At 52.3% G+C, this 17951-nt stretch overlaps 7 protein-coding genes across 7 annotated transcripts; 4 read left to right on the forward strand and 3 right to left on the reverse strand.

Moving 5' to 3' along the window:
- The first annotated feature begins 800 nt into the window (after nt 1-800).
- CONPUDRAFT_166336 (Clavaminate synthase-like protein) lies at nt 801-2638 on the forward strand. The gene is made up of 10 exons (XM_007771787.1): nt 801-878; nt 931-1073; nt 1126-1251; nt 1301-1343; nt 1398-1509; nt 1582-1661; nt 1726-1741; nt 1793-1854; nt 1916-2019; nt 2134-2638. The coding sequence occupies exons 1-10, from the start codon at nt 815-817 to the stop codon at nt 2476-2478; spliced, it is 1095 nt and encodes a 364-aa protein (XP_007769977.1). The 5' UTR covers nt 801-814; the 3' UTR covers nt 2479-2638.
- Nucleotides 2639-2774: 136 nt separating this feature from the next.
- On the forward strand, nt 2775-4235 carry CONPUDRAFT_154987 (Clavaminate synthase-like protein; the record flags this gene model as incomplete). The annotated part of the gene is made up of 7 exons (XM_007771788.1): nt 2775-2838; nt 2897-3162; nt 3231-3279; nt 3344-3455; nt 3516-3595; nt 3653-3663; nt 3699-4235. 7 exons carry the CDS (start codon nt 2775-2777, stop codon nt 4233-4235), a joined length of 1119 nt encoding a protein of 372 aa, XP_007769978.1.
- Nucleotides 4236-4245: 10 nt separating this feature from the next.
- CONPUDRAFT_106194 (uncharacterized protein) lies at nt 4246-6521 on the reverse strand. The gene is made up of 3 exons (XM_007771789.1): nt 5596-6521; nt 4680-5545; nt 4246-4627 (listed from the first exon to the last, which is right to left on the reverse strand). The coding sequence occupies exons 1-3, from the start codon at nt 6443-6445 to the stop codon at nt 4388-4390; spliced, it is 1956 nt and encodes a 651-aa protein (XP_007769979.1). The 5' UTR covers nt 6446-6521; the 3' UTR covers nt 4246-4387.
- A 235-nt stretch (nt 6522-6756) lies between these two features.
- CONPUDRAFT_58752 (alpha beta-hydrolase) lies at nt 6757-9189 on the reverse strand (the record flags this gene model as incomplete). The annotated part of the gene is made up of 13 exons (XM_007771590.1): nt 6757-6831; nt 6885-6912; nt 6967-7110; nt 7167-7252; nt 7307-7501; nt 7564-7780; nt 7835-7892; nt 8235-8323; nt 8387-8531; nt 8585-8662; nt 8715-8761; nt 8814-8869; nt 8968-9189. 13 exons carry the CDS (start codon nt 9187-9189, stop codon nt 6757-6759), a joined length of 1440 nt encoding a protein of 479 aa, XP_007769780.1.
- Nucleotides 9190-9800: 611 nt separating this feature from the next.
- CONPUDRAFT_166338 (alpha beta-hydrolase) lies at nt 9801-11900 on the reverse strand. The gene is made up of 12 exons (XM_007771790.1): nt 11667-11900; nt 11561-11616; nt 11462-11508; nt 11355-11409; nt 11280-11299; nt 11080-11224; nt 10893-11030; nt 10615-10834; nt 10369-10563; nt 10081-10310; nt 9998-10025; nt 9801-9946 (listed from the first exon to the last, which is right to left on the reverse strand). The coding sequence occupies exons 1-12, from the start codon at nt 11886-11888 to the stop codon at nt 9872-9874; spliced, it is 1431 nt and encodes a 476-aa protein (XP_007769980.1). The 5' UTR covers nt 11889-11900; the 3' UTR covers nt 9801-9871.
- A 1163-nt stretch (nt 11901-13063) lies between these two features.
- CONPUDRAFT_144831 (uncharacterized protein) lies at nt 13064-13911 on the forward strand (the record flags this gene model as incomplete). The annotated part of the gene is made up of 3 exons (XM_007771791.1): nt 13064-13368; nt 13423-13529; nt 13584-13911. Exons 1-3 carry the CDS (start codon nt 13168-13170, stop codon nt 13909-13911), a joined length of 636 nt encoding a protein of 211 aa, XP_007769981.1. The 5' UTR covers nt 13064-13167.
- Nucleotides 13912-15979: 2068 nt separating this feature from the next.
- Nucleotides 15980-17916, forward strand: CONPUDRAFT_82967 (uncharacterized protein). Its single transcript, XM_007771792.1, has 7 exons — nt 15980-16364; nt 16425-16661; nt 16715-16802; nt 16862-17113; nt 17177-17232; nt 17297-17647; nt 17710-17916. Exons 1-2 carry the CDS (start codon nt 16044-16046, stop codon nt 16629-16631), a joined length of 528 nt encoding a protein of 175 aa, XP_007769982.1. The 5' UTR covers nt 15980-16043; the 3' UTR covers nt 16632-16661; nt 16715-16802; nt 16862-17113; nt 17177-17232; nt 17297-17647; nt 17710-17916.
- Nucleotides 17917-17951: the final 35 nt, after the last annotated feature.

Here is a 17951-nt window from a genome sequence, read left to right on the forward strand (position 1 = left end):
TTGCTCAAAACTCATTCGCTCCAGCACCTGATCAAATATGCCTCGTTTACTTTGGGCTTTTGGTGTCTTTTAGAAACATATGCCTATTAACCATAGTACGAATTGTGCACATTGATGTTTAGTTGCCCGCGTTTCAGCAGCGTTGAGATTTTGAGCTTGGAAGACAGGGGCTCAATCGTGACAGAAGCGTGATGGAGTAGCACAGCGGCACGCGTCGGCTTGAAGTTATTCAACTATCAAAACATCGTGACCAATGTGACATAACCGTTATGGTCACAGGTTTCCACAATGAGGGTAGAGTCACAGTATCGGCATCCCGCTGGCATCTCTTCCAGGCTTCGAGAAAGTATGCAGAAATATTGAAAGCTACGGAAGACGCTGAATTACATGAATAGTAAGTTTTCAGAGGTTATTGGCTAGATAAAAGATTAAGGGAATAAACACGAGACGGAGGTGTTTCACAGGGGGTACATTGTTTCACAGGGGGGGGGCATCGATAGTAATACTATGGTCGTTCGGCTCGCATAGTAGACCTCTAAGAACTGCATCACGGGGATGACTCCACAAACTCCCTCACATGGCACAGACGACAAAACTAGATGTGCTTATCTATTTAAATAAGAGAAGTTCTCACACTGCGAACGCCGTTCGTGAATTAAGCTGGCCTTTTAATAGCACGGCGTCTCATGAGACCATAGACTGACGCCATATTGTCTCATCTTGACTATCTCTTGAGAAAAAGCACACTGGCAGAAGCAGCTTGGGTGACGCTTATCACCGCCGCCCATCCACGCCCACAGACGAACCCTTGATCATGCCTAGCACGACCGTACCCTACGTGCCTCATTACGAACCTGCCCCACTTACTCAGGAAAACCGTACGGTATATCCATTTCGTCCATGCAGCCCACGAGACTGAATACCACGTAGTGAAATGGGCCGATCTTGCTGTCATTGACTTAGCGAAAGCCGGTACACCGGAAGGACGGGCTGAGCTTGCTTTGGAGGTCAATAAGGCACTCAGAAACCATGGTTTCTTCTACGTTATCAACCATGGATACACTCAAGCTCAGGTGAGCACATAGCAGCAGAAATATTCCGAGCATAGACAGCTAATGTGATCAGAACGAGAGGATGTTTGATATTGCCGACCGAGCGTTTGCTGGCGTCAGCGCTGAAGAGAAACAGCTCTATGCAAGCAATATCAAACAGACCGGCTCGTACCAGGGATATAAGCTGAGAAACTATTGGGTAAGTCCCGATGAGCATGTTTTAGAGTAGCGATGACATGAACACTCAGCATATCGACAATGGAGTGCATGACCAGCTAGAGCATTATAACAGTAAATCCCAGAGAAAACCTAGGTCAATAATAGCATACTAAATCGATTTCGTAGTCAACCGTGACACCACGAAGAAACCCCACCCAGAAGCAGTTCGACCTTTCCTACCCGAGGTCGAGTCTTTTGCGCGCTTCAACCATCATCTGGTATTGCATCCCATTTTAAGGTGAGGGTACATCCTAGTACCTCGCAATATGGCACCATTGTCGACTTCGAGGCTGAATTACCGAACTTACAGACTCATAGCGCTAAGTCTTGAGTTACCTGAAGAAGAGCTGGTGAATACACACGGCTATCATGAGGTTGGCGAGACCTACGGTATGTGTGACGTTGGATGAATAAAATGAATAAGGTCAGAGCACCTAATGCATGCAACATGCAGTCAGATTTATGAAGTAGTGAGTGCTGTGTCCAATCGATCTGAGCTGATAATTAACTTCGTCGCCAAGTTACCCTCGATCTGACGAGGAGGAAGCAAAGACCAATAACGTCTGGCTCAAAGGACATACTGGTGAGCACGAACGATTGTGCGTTAGCCGATCTTGGAATGTTGAACGTTGACTGTCCGAAAGACTTTGGTTCGCTTACCATCTTGTGGAGCCAACCTGTGTCTGCTTTACAAATCCAGACAACGAACGGAGAATGGCAATGGATCAAGCACATCGACAACGCGCTCGTACGTGAACGTTGCATAAATCCTGTCTTATGCAAGATTCTGATGTAGTGACGCCACACATTGCCAATCCTCTTTGACATTTGACATCGACGACCTAACGTGCCGCACCCAAAGGTGGTGAATGCCGGTGATGCACTCGAGTTCCTGACTGGTGGCTATTACAAGGGCACGATTCACCGCGTTCGACAGCCACCAGCAGACCAACAGTCATACACGAGGCTTGGAGTGTTCTACTTTGCGATGCCTGACGATGCGGTGAGGCTGACACCACTAACGGCGAGCCCGGTGTTGCAGCGTGCAGGCATCCAGCGCCGCTTCGAGGACAATGCGGCGCCGACGATGGAACAGTGGAGAAGGGGAAGAACAAGCGCGTATGGTGCGTCGGAGCTGAAGCGAAGCAAGGAGGATGGGGTTGAGGAGGAGGTGATCAACGGCGTGCTGGTCAAGCACTACAACTGAGGTCATCCGAGTCGTACTATCATGCGCCAGGTCGAGGAGCGATGAAATCGTGCGTAGTTTCGGTCCCCTCTATTTGAATGGCCCAAGCTGGTAGATAGTCTGGCACTTTTGTACAACTGTGGTACTGGGCACCCAGTGCGCTTTATATGTCATCCATTTCTCTTGTGGATCTTGGGCTGCGAAAGGCGTCCTAGCGCTGCGTGGTCTACGTGAGGGGAGCTGACGTCAATGAAGCTGCAATTAACAACGAGGAGGCTTGCCGATACCCCTCAACTATTCCTGATCTCACTCTTACTATGCCCAGCCTCACCCTCCCCGAAATCCCTCACTACGTTGCTGATCCACCCACCCAGGAGTCACGTACGTGATACCTTCCGTTTACCGTCGCAGGCGTACGAGTTTCTGATGAGCGCTCCAGTTGACTTTGCCGACCTTGCCGTGATCGACCTCTCAAAAAGTTGCACCCCTGAAGGGCGAGTAGCCTTGACGAGGGAGGTGCACGATGCCCTGCGCATCCAGGGTTTCTTCTATGTCGTAAACCATGGTTGGTCGAAAGCGCAGGTCGACCGCATATTCGACGTCGCCGATCACTCCTTCACCAGCGTCGAACTCGAAGAGAAACGCAAGTTAGCCTTTCAGCCAGAACAGGGGTCGTACTTGGGATACAAGCTGCCTCGCTATTGGGTGAGTAAACTGAATTGTATGGAGAAAGGGGCTAGCGACTCACTCACGATGAACGTCGTTACACATAGGAAATCGAGTCGAAGCATGGGACACTCGATCAAGTGGAGCATTACTCGAGTGTGTCCTCGCATTTTTTTCCCGTTTTGAGCGCGCTGATATCGGAAAATGGTATACTTCCAAGTCAACAAGGACATGCACCAGCGCGCCCATCCGGAGCCGCTACAACCTCTGCTGCCTGAAATCGAGGCATTCATTGCGCATAATCAGAACAACATCCTGTTGCCGCTTCTCAGGTGGGCAGCACCAATTTGCAATGCATGCTAGGAGTGCGTCTCACCATGATGAGTGTAAAGATTACTCGCAGCGAGCTTGGAGCTTCCCGAAAACACGTTCGCGGACATGCACAAGATGGAGGACTACTCGGAGTCAGCTAGTAAGCGACTTGCCTGTAATGACGTACTATCGCTCACCATTATATTCCTTCATTCAGCGCTTCTTGAAGTAATACGTCCTATCTCTAAAGCTACCAACGTCAGTACCCCAACCTCCCCTCCCCTAGCTATCCCCGCTCCGAAGACGAAGAACAAAAGACCAAAAACGTCCGGCTGAAAGGGCACACCGACTACGGCAGCCTCACCCTCCTCTGGTCGCAGCCTGTCGGCGGGCTGCAGGTCCTCTCTTCGCACGACGGCAAATGGCGCTGGGTCCGGCACATCGACAACGCGCTCGTGATCAACGGCGGCGACGCGCTCAACTTCTTCTCGGGCGGCTACTACACGTCCACGATCCACCGCGTCGTACAGCCGCCCGCGGACCAGCGCGAGCGTGTCAGGCTCGGCGTGTTCTTCTTCTGCATGCCGAGCGACGGCATCAGGCTCGCGCCGCTGGGGGAGAGCCCGGTTCTTCGGCGTGAAGGACTGAATAAACTGCCTGAGGGAGCGGTGATTCCACTTGTCGAAGACTGGCGCAAGGGCCGCTCGAGCCAGTATGGGCGCGTGACGCTGAAGCAGTCGATGGAGGACGGCGTGGAGGAGGACGTTGTTGCCGGTGTTGTTGTCAGACAATACAACTAGATGCATTTTCCGAGTGTAGAAGTGTGTGCAGATTAATCAGTGTCCGTGTAGATGACAATGCGGAGAGTATATGTAGCTGTACCAGATAAGCACTGAAGAACAACGAAGGGAATGGCAGCTCGAATGATAATAATACAGATAGAATACATAACCTAGAGATTGAATTCTAAATCATCCTCCGACGATGACCACCAGGGAACGGGAAGATGTGGGAAATGAACAGGAGGTAAGGGGTTACTCTTCTTGCCAATGATCACGGCACCCTTAAACGGCAGGCCGGTCAATACAAGGGAGCTGTTTGCCGCGCCGGGGAGAGGCAAGCCTTCGACGTTGACGCCAACAGCAGCGACACCCTGCAGACCAGTCAAGGCGCCCTGCGTACCGAATATGACCTACATCGTAATCAGTCAGGATCGTTTGGTACAATGAGGCCTTATAACTTACCTTGCCAACAAAGTCGCTGAACTGCTTCTCGCGCCCCGGAAGCACTCCCACAGGGACCTCATCGATATCTGCAGTCACAATGAACGACGAGCCTTCAGTGTCATCTCCGCCCTCTTCCGGCACACTGCTGGCATTCAACCACTGCTCGGGTCTGATATGGCCAAAGGCACGGGGTGGCAACGGATTCGGGAGCGGAACTTCCGGAAGGTCGTCGTCGCTGGCACTCAGAGGAGGTATGGGTCCGAGTTCGGGCGGCTCGCCGTCGAATACGATGACGTCCGGGAAAACGCGGACGACGTCAAGCGATAGGTCCATGCCCTTCGGCAGGACAATGCGCGCGAACACGGTGCCGCTGGCGACAAAGCTCGTACCCAGCGGCTTGAGTTTCATGTTCTTGATGGTCACGTTACGCATGATATGGGGCTTGGGCTGCGGAGAAGGGAAGTCGGTGTGGAGAACGAGGCCAGGAAATAGGGGCGAAGAAATGGCGATGGGATTCTGGTCAACAGAGAGATAACGACCAACAAAGTTGGAAAGCGCCTTGGAGGCGTCTGCTTGGAGGGGAAGGACATTGCCTCCGATGGAGAGAGAGACATTGGGGCGCGTGAGGAAGAAGGGATCGGTGTTAACGGAGGCGATAGGCATATAAGTCTTGTTCTTGCCAGCTGGCAAGGAGACAATGAATGGCAATGAGGGAAGTGACATGTTGAAGTTGGATGGAGCCGGGTTGAGAACGGAGGCATTGGCATCGAGGTGAACCGTCTTTCCTTGAGAGGAGACAGAGAAGCCTTCTAGATGTACAAACTTGGACACATTGGGGAGAGGAGTGTCGTCCCCGGGAGTAGGGAGGCCAGGGAGAGGAGGGACTACGTGGGCGTCAGGATGGGTACTGGATACAAAGATGACATACACATACTGGTCATGCTCAAACTCGCCTGTACGTTCTGCTTCTCAAACTTGACTCGCTGCCTCCAACTCCCGTCATGAACTCCTCCACCGGAGACGAATATGCGGGGGAGTTGTGCGACGACCGACGCTGCGTGGTCCGTCCATGCATCTTGGACAAACTGTAAGAGATCGACTGAGTTGTTTGTTGGTCGGACAAGGAGGGTCGTCGAGACGTTGGTCAACCACGAGGAGTCTCGGGGAGGATTGGCTGTTATGGGAAGCTCAATGGGGACAGGTGAAACGGTGACAAGTTCCGACGACGGTTGACGTGCAGAGGACACCGTCAGAGGGGAGAGCTCCACCGAGACACGGTCAATGTAATGGATACCCAGACGACCAAAGGATTTCCACATATCGCCAAAGGTACCCCCGTCGTCGTCCGTGTTCACCCCAATGGCAGACCCAGCGTCTACCCCAACTCTCCCCTCCACATTAATCCATATCCCCTCATTCTCCGTCACATTTAGCACGTCCACCCTATACGGCCCGTCCACCACGAGAGCCCGCTCCATGAAGTCTTGCACGGTGAGGGAGGACAGCCGCGACGCATACGTGTATCCCACGATGATGAGGATAAGGAAAACGACGAGGCATAGAGCAAGGGAGGCAAAGAACACGAAGAACAACCTCGTCCAAAGCCACCTATGAGAACTCGCATCCGCGACGGCTTCGAGATCTCGGTCTCCTGCGACATTGACGCTGGACTCGGCCGCTGAAGATAGGAGCGGAGTGCGTTCGGTGGCATCATCTATGGATTTGGCTCTTGCTTTTCCCTTGGCTGTGGGCTGTTGGCCACCGTCTTGAGGCTGGGAGGCCATTGTGGAGGTGGGGAAGGGAGAGGAGGACAAGGAGGAGCGTCGTGCGGCAACTTCATTGCGCGTGGCTGCGTCGTCGCTGTGCTCAATCTACCAATTTGGGAGGGCGGTTTAGCTCCACAACAAATAACCGAAGCAACACGCCCCACGGCGGAACCAATCGCGATGACACTCAGGACATCACGCGCCGCACGTTGTCAGCTCTAGTTTTATCGTTAAGATTGCTCGTAAATAGTGAGTAGCTTGGGTTGTAGTTGTATGTCGCAGAATGTATAGAATGTGTCAAGGTATCAGCAAGGTATCCACCGCTGCTCCTATACAGAATGTAAAGGCTCCTTCGCGATCACCTGGGTAAAAATTGCGAGGGCAGCCTTGGGTTGAAACGCAGCCTGAGAAACGCCGTGAACAGGCTGAAACAGGGTAGAACAAAACTAGCGCTTACCACTTCATGCCCAGCACCGAACAGACGACTGAATCGAACTCGTCAGTACCCTTGCTCGACCGAGATGACGCAAACTACTCACGCAAACGTGAAGTTGTCGACGTTTTGAATCTGGGCGATGGGCTCGTCGTCGAGAGTCATGTTCGTCAAGGGGGTGTTGTGCAATGTTTCGTTTCCGTACCAGTCCATGGCAAGGATGGCCTCATGACCGCCGACCCAGTTGCAGCTAATAAGACAAAACCCCTGTTAGATTGCCCCTTGAACGATAAACGGCGCGCATACATAATGTCAGTGTCGCCGGCCCAGATCAAGATCCTCAAACCAGAGTTAGCCAGCGCGCCCAACTGAGGTAACAGAGTCTTGGCATCCTATTATACTGCAGGTAGGTGAGACGCTCATGATGAGTTCAACGCAATCCTTACATCTCCGGTGTTGTCCATCTCGTAGTACGGCGCATCGGGACACTCCTCATACTTAACCTGAGCACCAATCTTCTTCTGAATAGCCGGGTTCTGCAGATAAGTTACGTAGTACTCCGGCGGGAACGCCGCGGTCGAGTTCTGTCTCAGGTCGTACGGATCGTAGTTGCCCACAGCAGGGGAGAATACGTAGTTTCCCTGTAATTAAAGATATCATGCATCAATGCGAGTCCAATGTTTCCTGAAATAGACCTACTCACGCAGTAGTTGTCGGCGTTAAGGCATACAGTATCAGCACTAGCGTTCAAGTTTCCTGCGGCATAGCACGCCTTCTCCTGGTCCACACATCCACCCTCGTCGTAGAGCGCAGCGGAGATATTCTTGAGCGTCTCGTTCGACAAAAGCTGGCCGTATCCCGGTGCATTCTGGGCGAAAGTCAGATAAGCCTCGTTCTGGATCAGAGGGTCAATCCAGCCGCTGGATCGTGTTTCAGCACGTGATAAATAAAGAGAGACATGAGGAAAAGCTCACTTGTTAATCAACAGCGCGGCGACGGTGATGGGAACGCCCGTCACTACGGGCAAATGCGCTAATTCTGGGCCCGAAAATAAGCAGGAAAATGACCTGGAAAGTCATCATCTTCCGACAGATTTTCGGGCTAGGAACAACACGCGGAAAGTTATCATTTTCTGGTGTGCCAAGAGGCCTAAAAAGGCAGGTTGAAGCAGAAATTAAAACTCCGCTGCGCGTTACCTACTATAAATGGAAGGATAGCCAATTTTTGTCTCCAGAAAAGTCATTGGAACATGAAACTTTCTCAGCCTCTGTTATTCAAAGGGAAGTATCGCGGAAAACGTTTACTTTCCAGCTCATTTTCCTGCTTATCTTCGGGTCCAGAATTTGCTCATTTGCCCGCAGTGCGTGATAGTACCGCTCGCGATCTTAGCGTTCTGCTGATCGAAGTAGGTGGTGAAAGCGGGACCATAGTGGCCTCCGTAACTCTCAGTGCCATACACGAACCTAAGATGAAGGAGAGTTCCGTTAGAGCACTGCCTTAAAAGGCTAAGTAACGGTATAACGCACTCTCGGCTAGCATATTTGGAGAACAGTCCACTCTCGAAGAGAACTTGGAACGCAGTCCACACGGGGCCGGCGGCCGCGACAGTGCTATTAGCCGTATCAGTGCCATAAGAGAAGCCAGTGCCAATGGGCTGGTCGATATAGATCACTGCGAAGAACGACTAAGTCATCGAATCTCCAAGATGGACAAAAAAAACGCACTGTTGCTAACGTTGTTCCAGCTGTAGGGGTTGAGATATGTGCTATTGGCGTCGGCGTTTACGAGGCAGGGACCGTGCTCTATGGCAAAGAGATCAACAGATGCATGTGGGGGCTGGCCGGCTATGCATACCTTGGAACAGCCCGATCATGGACGAACACCCGGGGCCACCATTCAACCTACGGACAAATTTCAAGGGGAGAAGGTGGTGGGGGGCGGAATCATACTCACCACAAGGTGAAAGGCGCGGTTTCGGGCTCGTTCCTCGACTCGAAGAACCAGAACCACTACATCCCAAAAGCCGATCAGCACGCGTCGCAACCCCACCCCGTACACATCCACCCTTAATTCCACCCACAGCACGTATCAAAGGGAAGACACTCACCATCGACATGTTCGTCCCAACATCAATGTACCCAGAGATCTGCTCCACCCCCGGCGTCGTCTCGCACACGCCCGAGTTCTTAACATAGCGAATGCCCGTATCGTTCAACACCGCCGAGCGAAACTCCGTGAGCACCGAATCCGCCGTGTCCAGAAGCGACGACGTGAGCGTCGCGCCCGACGCTGCTGCGAGGCCCAGAAGGGCGAGCGAGCGAGAAAACATCGTGACAGTTGAGGTTCGGGTGATGTCGACGTCGATGTGGGACCTTCAGTAAATACCGGCGAGGAAAAAGATCGGCAGCGGGGCCGAACAATGATTCAATGCGCCTGCACTGAAGCTTGAAGGGTCAACAAGGGAATCCACACACGACATCGGGACCCGTATTTATACCGCGGCATGGGCAAGTTGGCAGGATACCAGTGATATTCCCAGTTGATTCCCAGCGCTAGCTCAGCCTACCGAGTCATCAAATCGTTCCTTGCGGGTCCGCCAATGCATATGTCCGCACATAGACGTTCGCTGGGGGGTGAGCTGGGGGATCGGGGTGGGCCGCATGAGAAGAAGAGCACAGATTGCCGTCACTGTAGGGGAGAGACCACATGCCGCGGCTGCGTCTGGCTGCGTTCCAAAGAGATAACGGCACACGCCTCACGCGACTGAGACGTTTTTTTATAGGACGCGGCCAATCGGATGTTGTACATGAGCATCGCGTCGGACAAAGTACCCTGCTTATGTCCTGCAACAGCATGGTGCTGTGCTGCGTGATCAACCTCCAGAACGGCAACGCATGACTTCGAGCGCTTCCATACATCCACACCATACAGGTCCCGGGAGGAAAAAGACTTTTATAAGATCTACTAATGTGAGGTACAGGCAATGCGCTTCGGATTATCAAGATGTAAGATTAGACAGAATGCAAGGGTTCGTAAGCAATGACTTGGCGGAAGATCGCCAGAGCTCCCTCAGGAATGAAGGCTGCCTGAAAGAGAGTCAGACAAACTATAGCTCGGCTTTACATAGAACCACTTACCACTTCGTGCCCAGAGCCGTAGACCCTCCTGTATCATACATGTCAGTTGATGTCAAGTGGGGTGCTACGCGGAGGTTACTCACGCGAAGGTAAAGTTATATGCGTTCTGAACGGCGGCCACCGTCTTGCCGTTAACAGTTATGTTCGTCATAGGGGTCGCGTTGAACGTCTCGTTCCCATACCAGATCAGGTTCTGCGCGACAGAAAGGCCGCCGAGCCAGTTGCATACAATGTCAGCGTCGCCGTGCCAGAGAAGGACCCTAAGACCAGAGTTGACCAGCTCCGACAGCTGCGGCAGCAGCGTCTTCGCGTTCTGGATTGCTCATTGTGAGAAGGGACGCAGACCCACGGAGATATGATGAAACACTCACATCGCCAGTATTCCACATGGCGTAGTACGGAACAGCATCGCACTCAGCGTACGGCACCTCAGCGCCAATCTTCTGACCGACCGAGGTCTCCTGGAGGTAATTCACGTAGTATTCTGGAGGGAATGTTTGGTTGGGACCCTGACGAAGGTCGTACTCGTCACGGTCGCCGATGGAAGCCGTCACGACGTAGTCGGCCTGTACGTTGGTAAGTCAGCTGTCGTTTCAGAGAGCATGACCAACACGTACGCAGTAGACCAATGCCTGGTAGCAAATGTCGTCAGAGGCGCTCGTCTCCAAGTTCCCAGCAGCGTAACATTGGAGCTCGAGGTCATTGCAGCCTCCAGGCATATACAGCGCATTTGAGATGTTTGCGAGCACCTCGTCTGATACAAGCTGGCCGTATCCCGGAGCGTATGTGGAGAAATTGAGCGCAGCATTGTTCTGCAGGTACGGATCATAGAAACCGCTAGAAAGCAATTCGTCGCGGGTTAGCGTTTCATTACGAGCGCGTTTTGATGACGTACTTGTTGATCAGCATGGCAGTGATTTTGATGGGCACGCCCTGGATAGCGCCGCTCTCGATAAGGGAGTTTTGCTGGTTGAAGTAGGTGACAAATTCAGGTCCGTAGTGCCCTCCGTAGCTCTCGGTGCCCAAGATGATCCTTCCGACAGGTAAGCAAATGTGGAGGTTGAATTACTGATAGGACTCACTCTCGACTTGAATAGTTCGAGAATAGGCCAGTCTCGAAGAGCATTTGGAAAAGCGTCCACACAGGTGGGGCTGCTGCTACCGTGCTGTTTGCTGTATCAGTACCGTAAGAGAATCCGGTTCCAATAGGCTGGTCGACATAAATAACTGCGCGGAAATGACTCGTCACTTAGAGGATGATTGCCGCATGTATAGGACGTACTGTTGCTAGCGTTATTCCAGCTGACCGGACGACATCATGAGTGATTGAAATACGCTTCGGATATGTATAACTTGCCTATAAGGGTTATAGACAGTTTCATTATCGGCATTGACCGTGCAAGGTCCGTTCTCTGATACGTCGTTGAGAATGCAATTCATTGACTGCATGGCCATCATACATACCTTGGAATAAACCGATCATTGAGGAGCATCCTGGTCCACCCTGTACCCTACCAACGATTTTCAATCTCCTTCGTCGCATTGTATAGCAAAGGAACTCACCAGATGGTAAAGGGGGCATTCTCGGGGTTCTCGCGCGCCTCGAAGAACCAGAACCACTGCAAAGCGTCAGAACACGACAATCTCGAACAAAGGTACGAAGACGAACCATGGATTGGTTCTGACCAACATCGACATAGCCAGAAACCTGGTTGACACCCGGCGTCGTCTCGCACACGCCAGAGTTCTGCACGTAACGGAGGCCAGTATCGTTCATGACCTGTGAGCGAGCATGGATGTGTGGGGACGAGATGCCAGCGGCAGCGGAGCTGATGGAGGCAGCAGAGCTGCTCGCTGCGAGAGCTAACGCTGCGATGGCCCAGGAGAACATGGTGAGCAGAAGGGGCTGTCGAGACGCAGCTTCCCTCCAAACGGACGGCGAATTGTTTTATATGCTCGCGAGGGATGTTCTCAGCCGCTGTTCGGACCAAGATCCCGTTGTGAGATCTGGCTCTCATAGCCCTGGGGACAGGTAAGCTAAATACCGCGTCTCCATTGGCTTGGGTGGATGTATGCGTGGGCAAAGGTGGGGAACGTGGTATTCTGGTCGAGAAAAGCTGAATCCAAGGCACAACCGAAGGTTCTAAGCTGGATTTGGTGGGGGGATTGATGCAAGTGGATGATACGAGGGAGATGAGAGCGAGCATCACTTGCCGGCAACTTCGCGGAAATGAATTGTTTACGGCGCCCTCGCTCTCACGCGACTTGGACGGTTGCAGAAGCGCCTATTCTCGTGAGGTTTAAACTTTGAAGATACGCAGGAAGACGTCAAAACCTCACAGCCACGCTCCTGATCCCAGCCTCAGAAAAAGCTTTACGGAAGTGTCAAATCGAAGGTTTCGTCGAGGAATGGTCCTGTCCCGATCGTTCTGTGCGACTAGAACGCAAGAGAGGAGCTCAAGGTCATCAGAAGCCTGTGAGAAAGCCAGGATCCATTTCTCCCTTCAAGAGCAGGGAATATTGATTAGGTCCGCAAATTGCGCTCTGGTTGCCTTTCAATGTCTATGAAACGGAAGCAACTCACAGACGCGATGAGTGCGTCCTTGATAAGGATTTGACATACCAATAAGAAAAGTGTCCCAGGAATTGATAGGACGCGTCGTTCCCCCGACAACGACGCTGGTATTCCCACTCCATAAGGCGAAGCACTCGAAACAGCATCACCTACGTTCTGCAGTGCTAAATTTGAGTTTGGTTGGACACGAATTATGCGACGGGCAGGAGTTCGCCGCATTCAATAACAAGCTTGCCCTTCCGGCGAGCCTTGATAGTATCAGTAGAAAATAAGCTCTGCTGCTTCTATACTTCCATTCGGACGGGAGTGAGCTGCTCCTTGCGAGTAGAAAATGGAATGAAGGCTGGGTCGCTGAAGCGCTTTTTGAGGCTTGTAAGAGGTGTGACGAACCCGCGCTATCGGGCGCTGCCGAGACATTGAGGCGGCGAATGAATTCTAACCCTCAATGCGTTCAGGCAAACATCCCGTCATCTTATCTTCTCGTTTCCTCCCGCCTTCGTTTCCTTGCATCCGCCGAGTGTGCAGCAGGCTGCACTCACTTGCATTCATTAACTTCACTCTTTAGTCGCCGTCGGGACGCCTGGTCTCATCTAACATGATCTTCAAGTTCTCTCCACTCGTGGTCTTCGCGTTCCTTGTTCCGCTGGCCGCTGGCGCTCTCTACCCTACAAAGCCTGTTCAGAATACACAATACGTGGCCGGAAGCACCGTAACGACTACATGGAAAGACGATGGCAAGTATCCTAACCTTGACGCCATGGGCTCTGTGGAAATAGGCCTCTTTCACAAGTCTGGGGTGAGTAATACTCGACGTAGAACGGAACAAGTGACACAATCTCCTTACTCCTAGCGATATTTGGCTACTCTTGCCACAAACGTGGATCCTTCCTCAAAATCTCATGAGATAGTCATACCGTTGGCGGCGATTCAAGGGTTGCCGTCTGGCCAACGCGACTAGTGCGTTTTCCTTGACGCAGTTCCCCTCCTCGCACTTATACCCTGCATTTAAAGTACCCTTCACTTCCAGGCCAGCAGCCCATACAAGTTTAGCATCTTTACTGGCGACTTTTCTATCGTCCGCCCCGAAGGGGACCCTGGGTCTCCGAACTCGTCTGCATCTCTGACCTTTTCGTCCCTTTGGTCTTTTCCGGGATCTCCTCAGTCGACTGCCTCTGCTCTCACTGCACCACCGTTTACTCCTGGATCTGTCCAGAACCCTTCAGCACAGCAAAGTCGAAACTCTGGCTCTTCTCTCTGGAACGTTGACGTGGAAAGGCTCGATTTTTGGCTCTTGTTTGTGCTCTGGCCGGCGGTTGTTGGGATAAGCATGGCTGCTTGATAGCCTTCTTCGTCTACATACATTTACACCACACGTCGATAATACACGCTCCTTAATCTTGTCTTCCGTGCCATCGCATGCATGACTATGTGACTTGCGGAACGTGTGCATGAGCATGGTGGTCGTCTCAATATCAGAGCTCAACCCTAATGTCACGGGTTGCCAAAGTCTCCGAGGTTCTTACCTGAAGATATCTGCCGTCGGCTCAGAAAGGAAGAGTCGTACTATTTTCCTCCTCCGCTCTCTCAAGGCCAGTATACACTCCACGGGGGATTCGCTGAATGTGAATGTTTGCTTCTCAGCGTTATCGCTGAGATGTCGCCGTCCCAGAGTACGTCAGTGGCGTCAGAGCGAACGGGTGCGAACAGCCCGCCAAAACAAGATTTCCGAACCCCACGAGTGAGCGTCTGAGACTGGGGAGTCTTGATGGCGGGCGAACGTTCACGCCACGTGGGTACGGCATCCACGCTTCCCGCGAAGGCGCTGCCTCCTGTAACTAACTTGGAGCTATGTACAACGATGGTGCATATTACACGGGTGGTGCGACCGCGCGAGCCTATCACAGGAAATTTCCTACCGTGATTGGATGTCTCGTCACTTCACGGGACCGTACGCTTCCCAGTTCTGTGGACTCTTCGAGTCCTTGGCATGATGCCACTTACCAATCACATTGATGAACGCTAACGTCCGCTTCCTTGCTCCATGAGAGTCCGATAGATTTAAATCTGCGTGTTGGAAGAGCCTCCCATACTGCGGAAACTATCCCTATCCCATCTCGATGGGGTGGTGACTGCTTGTGCCTTCTCACCCAAAGATTTCGGAGTAACTTGGGTCAGGCTTATTCATTGAGGCATATTTGCGGGAGTTGGCCCAGAAGCTACCGGCGAGCGGCCAAGGAAAGCGGTAATCTTCCGCCAGCGAGTGGGTGAGATTGCGGTACCTCAACTGACAATTGCCACCCGCAGGTCCCGCCTGTGCCTTCAGCTAAAAGCGCCGACCCTGAGGACACCAGCTCGGAACGAGTGTTCGACGCGGTCGGCCTTGCACATGACGCACTGAATGGACCCTGAAACCTCGTGTATCACTGTCCCCTCACGAGTTCGTTTGTTTATCCATCTGTCCCTCGGAAATACATAGTTCCAGAATGAGTCATGTTCTGGCACACTCATTTTCAAGAAACTCGAGCAACTCCCACGCTCGAGGTTGTACCGTACGTATGTCTCACCGGAGTTTAGGAAATGACGGAGCTTTTGTGAAGCCACAGCAATCAGACGCGCGGGCGCTTCCATTTTGACAGGTAAATTAATTCTGTCACGCGTACTTGTCAAAGAGGTGTCTAATAACCACGTTCCCTTTCTTTTGTTCATAGAATTAGGACTTAGGTACCGTACCGCGGACCTGCTTAGACGTTCCATCGACCTGACTGAATTGAATATTTGGTGCGTCGACGAAACTGCCAGGTCTCACCCTTGGGGAGATCTCTACCTCAGTAATGCAAGTTGAAGCGAAAAGTCGTCAACTGACAGTAGAAACTAGCTAAGCGACGTGTCTTTAATTCTATTACTTGGGAACGAGGTTTCAGAGATCATCGTCTGACGAGGATCCCAAGAGGATCCGCACAATTCATTACACCACAGCTAGTACTGCCCCTTCTTTGATCCCGGGAGAAACTGAAGGCTAACTACTCGGATCAAAATCGCCATAGCCCATCAAAGGTTTGCTAGTTAGAACGACACATTTCCATACATACATTTACGGCAAGTCGACGCGTGCGATGGGAGAGAGCGCCTACAACAGATACAGGGTGGCCACAGCAGGCCATGTTCTCGACCGCCGCTCGATCAATTCCCTTTTCGCGCTTTTGTCTATCCGGTACCAGGACAATGGTTGTGACGATTTTATTTTTTATCCGCGTTCAGCGGCTGGACGCTAGTTCGATGAACCCCCCAAAATTGCCCTGCCAATTGCGCTGCCGCGCTGTTCCATGACAGGATCTCAGTCCACCAGGTCTAAACGAGGTCGGGTAACGTCAAAGCTCCGCTTTTTTACGAGTCCACAGTAACAGCCCTGGTCTGTGCGTGTCCTTGCCTACTATAAAATGACGGCTACTCCAGGCTATCCTTCTCCCGTCCATGACCTTCCCCGTTTCTCGACGATCTCTTTCCTCCTCTTCGTTCTCGCTATCCTCGCTATCCTCGCACTTCAGAACATCATCCATGTCGACAGGTGCCACCGCAACAGTTATACTCACCAAAGTCGAGAACGCGAGCTCGGACTTCGACACGAAGTCGATTCGCCTTCGGGCGGGCCGGAGGGAAGCTCTGGGAAAGGAGGGCGGACCGGCAATGACCATGACCACTCAAGAGAATGGGATGTTCCCGCCGTGCGCGAAAGGTGGCTCCCGCGGCATCGCGGAAAATCACGCCTACATCTACTGCGACGACTCGAGGAATGTAAGCATTCAGAATAAAGTTTTCGGGGCCAATGCTTGGCTAATATCCAAAAATCTGTAGGTCTTTATCGAAGACAATGGCAAACACTACCCAACTCTGGTCTTCAGAGGCGTACCCAAGCGGTCCGAAGAAGACTTCGAACCAATCGCGTACGACACCGTAGGCATGAAGAGGGAGGAAACACTACTGTTACTCCGAAACGAAACAGCGCAGCTCTACTCTGGAGACATTATAGTGAGTCTTCGTTGTTCGTTCAAAAGCAACTGAGCGTGAACCGCCCTCATCTTAGCAACTTGGCTACCACCAGCCGCAATCAGCCGCGAGCAAGAACGCGAAATGTAGCTACTTGCCAGTATGTGCTCGTGTCATGGTGGTACCCTGTTAGTCTAGTTAAAGTAGGGCGCCGAGAAAACCAGAGCATCGAGCTCTCACTTTTGACTGCAATGCATTCTCGTATAAGCGACAAAATCCGCATTTAAAGTTCTGAGCTTTCTTACCGCACATCGTGCCCGCATTGTAACATTTTGTCGCCCGAAACGGTCTAGAGCGGACGGAAACGTCAACTCCAATTATTACATGAGAGTGAGCACCCACAGAGAAGTCGGGATGACAAAAGTCCGCAGTTGTTGGCCGCTCCGCGCGTCAACGCTTATGTTGATCCCTGACCGAAACGACGGCGCAGACAATTGAAGAGGTCGCGCGTGCCGGGTGCCACTCAGCTTTTTCGGGCCTCTCGTCCAAGCGATCGCCTGCATTTTTCGAGCACCGATGTCAGACGCACAGGCGGATGCTTCTTCTCGACAGATACGCACCTCGAACGGTCTTGGCGATTGTTCCATGGACCATGTCGTCCTCGGATTGCGGGCTCCTGTTGGCTTCGGCTCGACCCTGAATATCATGTACCTTTAAAAAGCAGCCAATGAAAAACTCACCGCCTCAGCTCTTGGTCCACTCTCTTCACAACCACTCGGCGCCTACCTACACCCATCCTTTATTTTCTTCTTCGTCCTCTCTCCTCTCCTCGTACCTCTTGCCTCCGAGACGCCGTAATCTATGTCCGATAACATCGTGGCGTACGTGAGCCTCCGGCCTATCGAAGGTTCGCAAGCCCGCTTCGAACCGAAACGGATCCCCATTGTCCCAGGCGAAACGGTCATCCTGGGGAGGTCTGGCGGGCTGCTGGGTCCGACCCCTCTTCCCAGCCCGACGAACGGGTGCTTCCAATCGTTCGAGAAAAGTAAGGCTGGGTCTCGACCTCTCGACCCTCGCCACGCTGCTCTCTACTACGACGAAGAGCAGAAACAAGTGAGTAGTGGCCCGTCATTACGCTTACAATGGTACTCACTGATGTCCTCTGCATCTAGGTCATCGTTCGAAACTTGGGCACCCACTATGGCAGCTTCGTGTTCCGCGGCGTACCGGATCATAATGAAGCAAAATTCATCACAATAAGGTATGACGAGGTCCACAAGCATAGGGAGGAGACGGTGATGAGGCTGGAGGAAGGAGGGGACTGGGCGGTCCTCAGAGATGGCGATATCCTCGTGCGTGCTTGGCTTAATTCTGTCTTAACCACCATTAACAGCG

Source organism: Coniophora puteana (genome assembly GCF_000271625.1).
Source record: "Coniophora puteana RWD-64-598 SS2 unplaced genomic scaffold CONPUscaffold_8, whole genome shotgun sequence".
Taxonomy (NCBI): Eukaryota; Fungi; Basidiomycota; class Agaricomycetes; order Boletales; family Coniophoraceae; genus Coniophora; species Coniophora puteana.

What these genes read in the sequence shown, in the direction of transcription:
- CONPUDRAFT_106194 (XM_007771789.1), bottom strand. Translation starts at nt 6,445, where the DNA reads ATGGCCTCCCAGCCTCAAGACGGTGGCCAACAGCCCACAGCCAAGGGA. An exon ending in GGCGAGTTTGAGCATGACCA is followed by an intron (nt 5,546 to 5,595) that starts GTATGTGTATGT and finishes ACGCCCACGTAG; the next exon opens with TCCCTCCTCTCCCTGGCCTC. An exon ending in TCAGCGACTTTGTTGGCAAG is followed by an intron (nt 4,628 to 4,679) that starts GTAAGTTATAAG and finishes ATTACGATGTAG; the next exon opens with GTCATATTCGGTACGCAGGG.
- CONPUDRAFT_166338 (XM_007771790.1), bottom strand. Translation starts at nt 11,888, where the DNA reads ATGTTCTCCTGGGCCATCGCAGCGTTAGCTCTCGCAGCGAGCAGCTCT. An exon ending in ACTGTCTATAACCCTTATAG is followed by an intron (nt 11,300 to 11,354) that starts GCAAGTTATACA and finishes TCGTCCGGTCAG; the next exon opens with CTGGAATAACGCTAGCAACA. An exon ending in CTGGAATAACGCTAGCAACA is followed by an intron (nt 11,225 to 11,279) that starts GTACGTCCTATA and finishes ATTTCCGCGCAG; the next exon opens with TTATTTATGTCGACCAGCCT.
- CONPUDRAFT_82967 (XM_007771792.1), top strand. Translation starts at nt 16,044, where the DNA reads ATGACCTTCCCCGTTTCTCGACGATCTCTTTCCTCCTCTTCGTTCTCG. An exon ending in ACTGCGACGACTCGAGGAAT is followed by an intron (nt 16,365 to 16,424) that starts GTAAGCATTCAG and finishes AAAAATCTGTAG; the next exon opens with GTCTTTATCGAAGACAATGG.
- CONPUDRAFT_166336 (XM_007771787.1), top strand. Translation starts at nt 815, where the DNA reads ATGCCTAGCACGACCGTACCCTACGTGCCTCATTACGAACCTGCCCCA. An exon ending in CCCACTTACTCAGGAAAACC is followed by an intron (nt 879 to 930) that starts GTACGGTATATC and finishes AATACCACGTAG; the next exon opens with TGAAATGGGCCGATCTTGCT. An exon ending in CCAGCTAGAGCATTATAACA is followed by an intron (nt 1,344 to 1,397) that starts GTAAATCCCAGA and finishes TCGATTTCGTAG; the next exon opens with TCAACCGTGACACCACGAAG.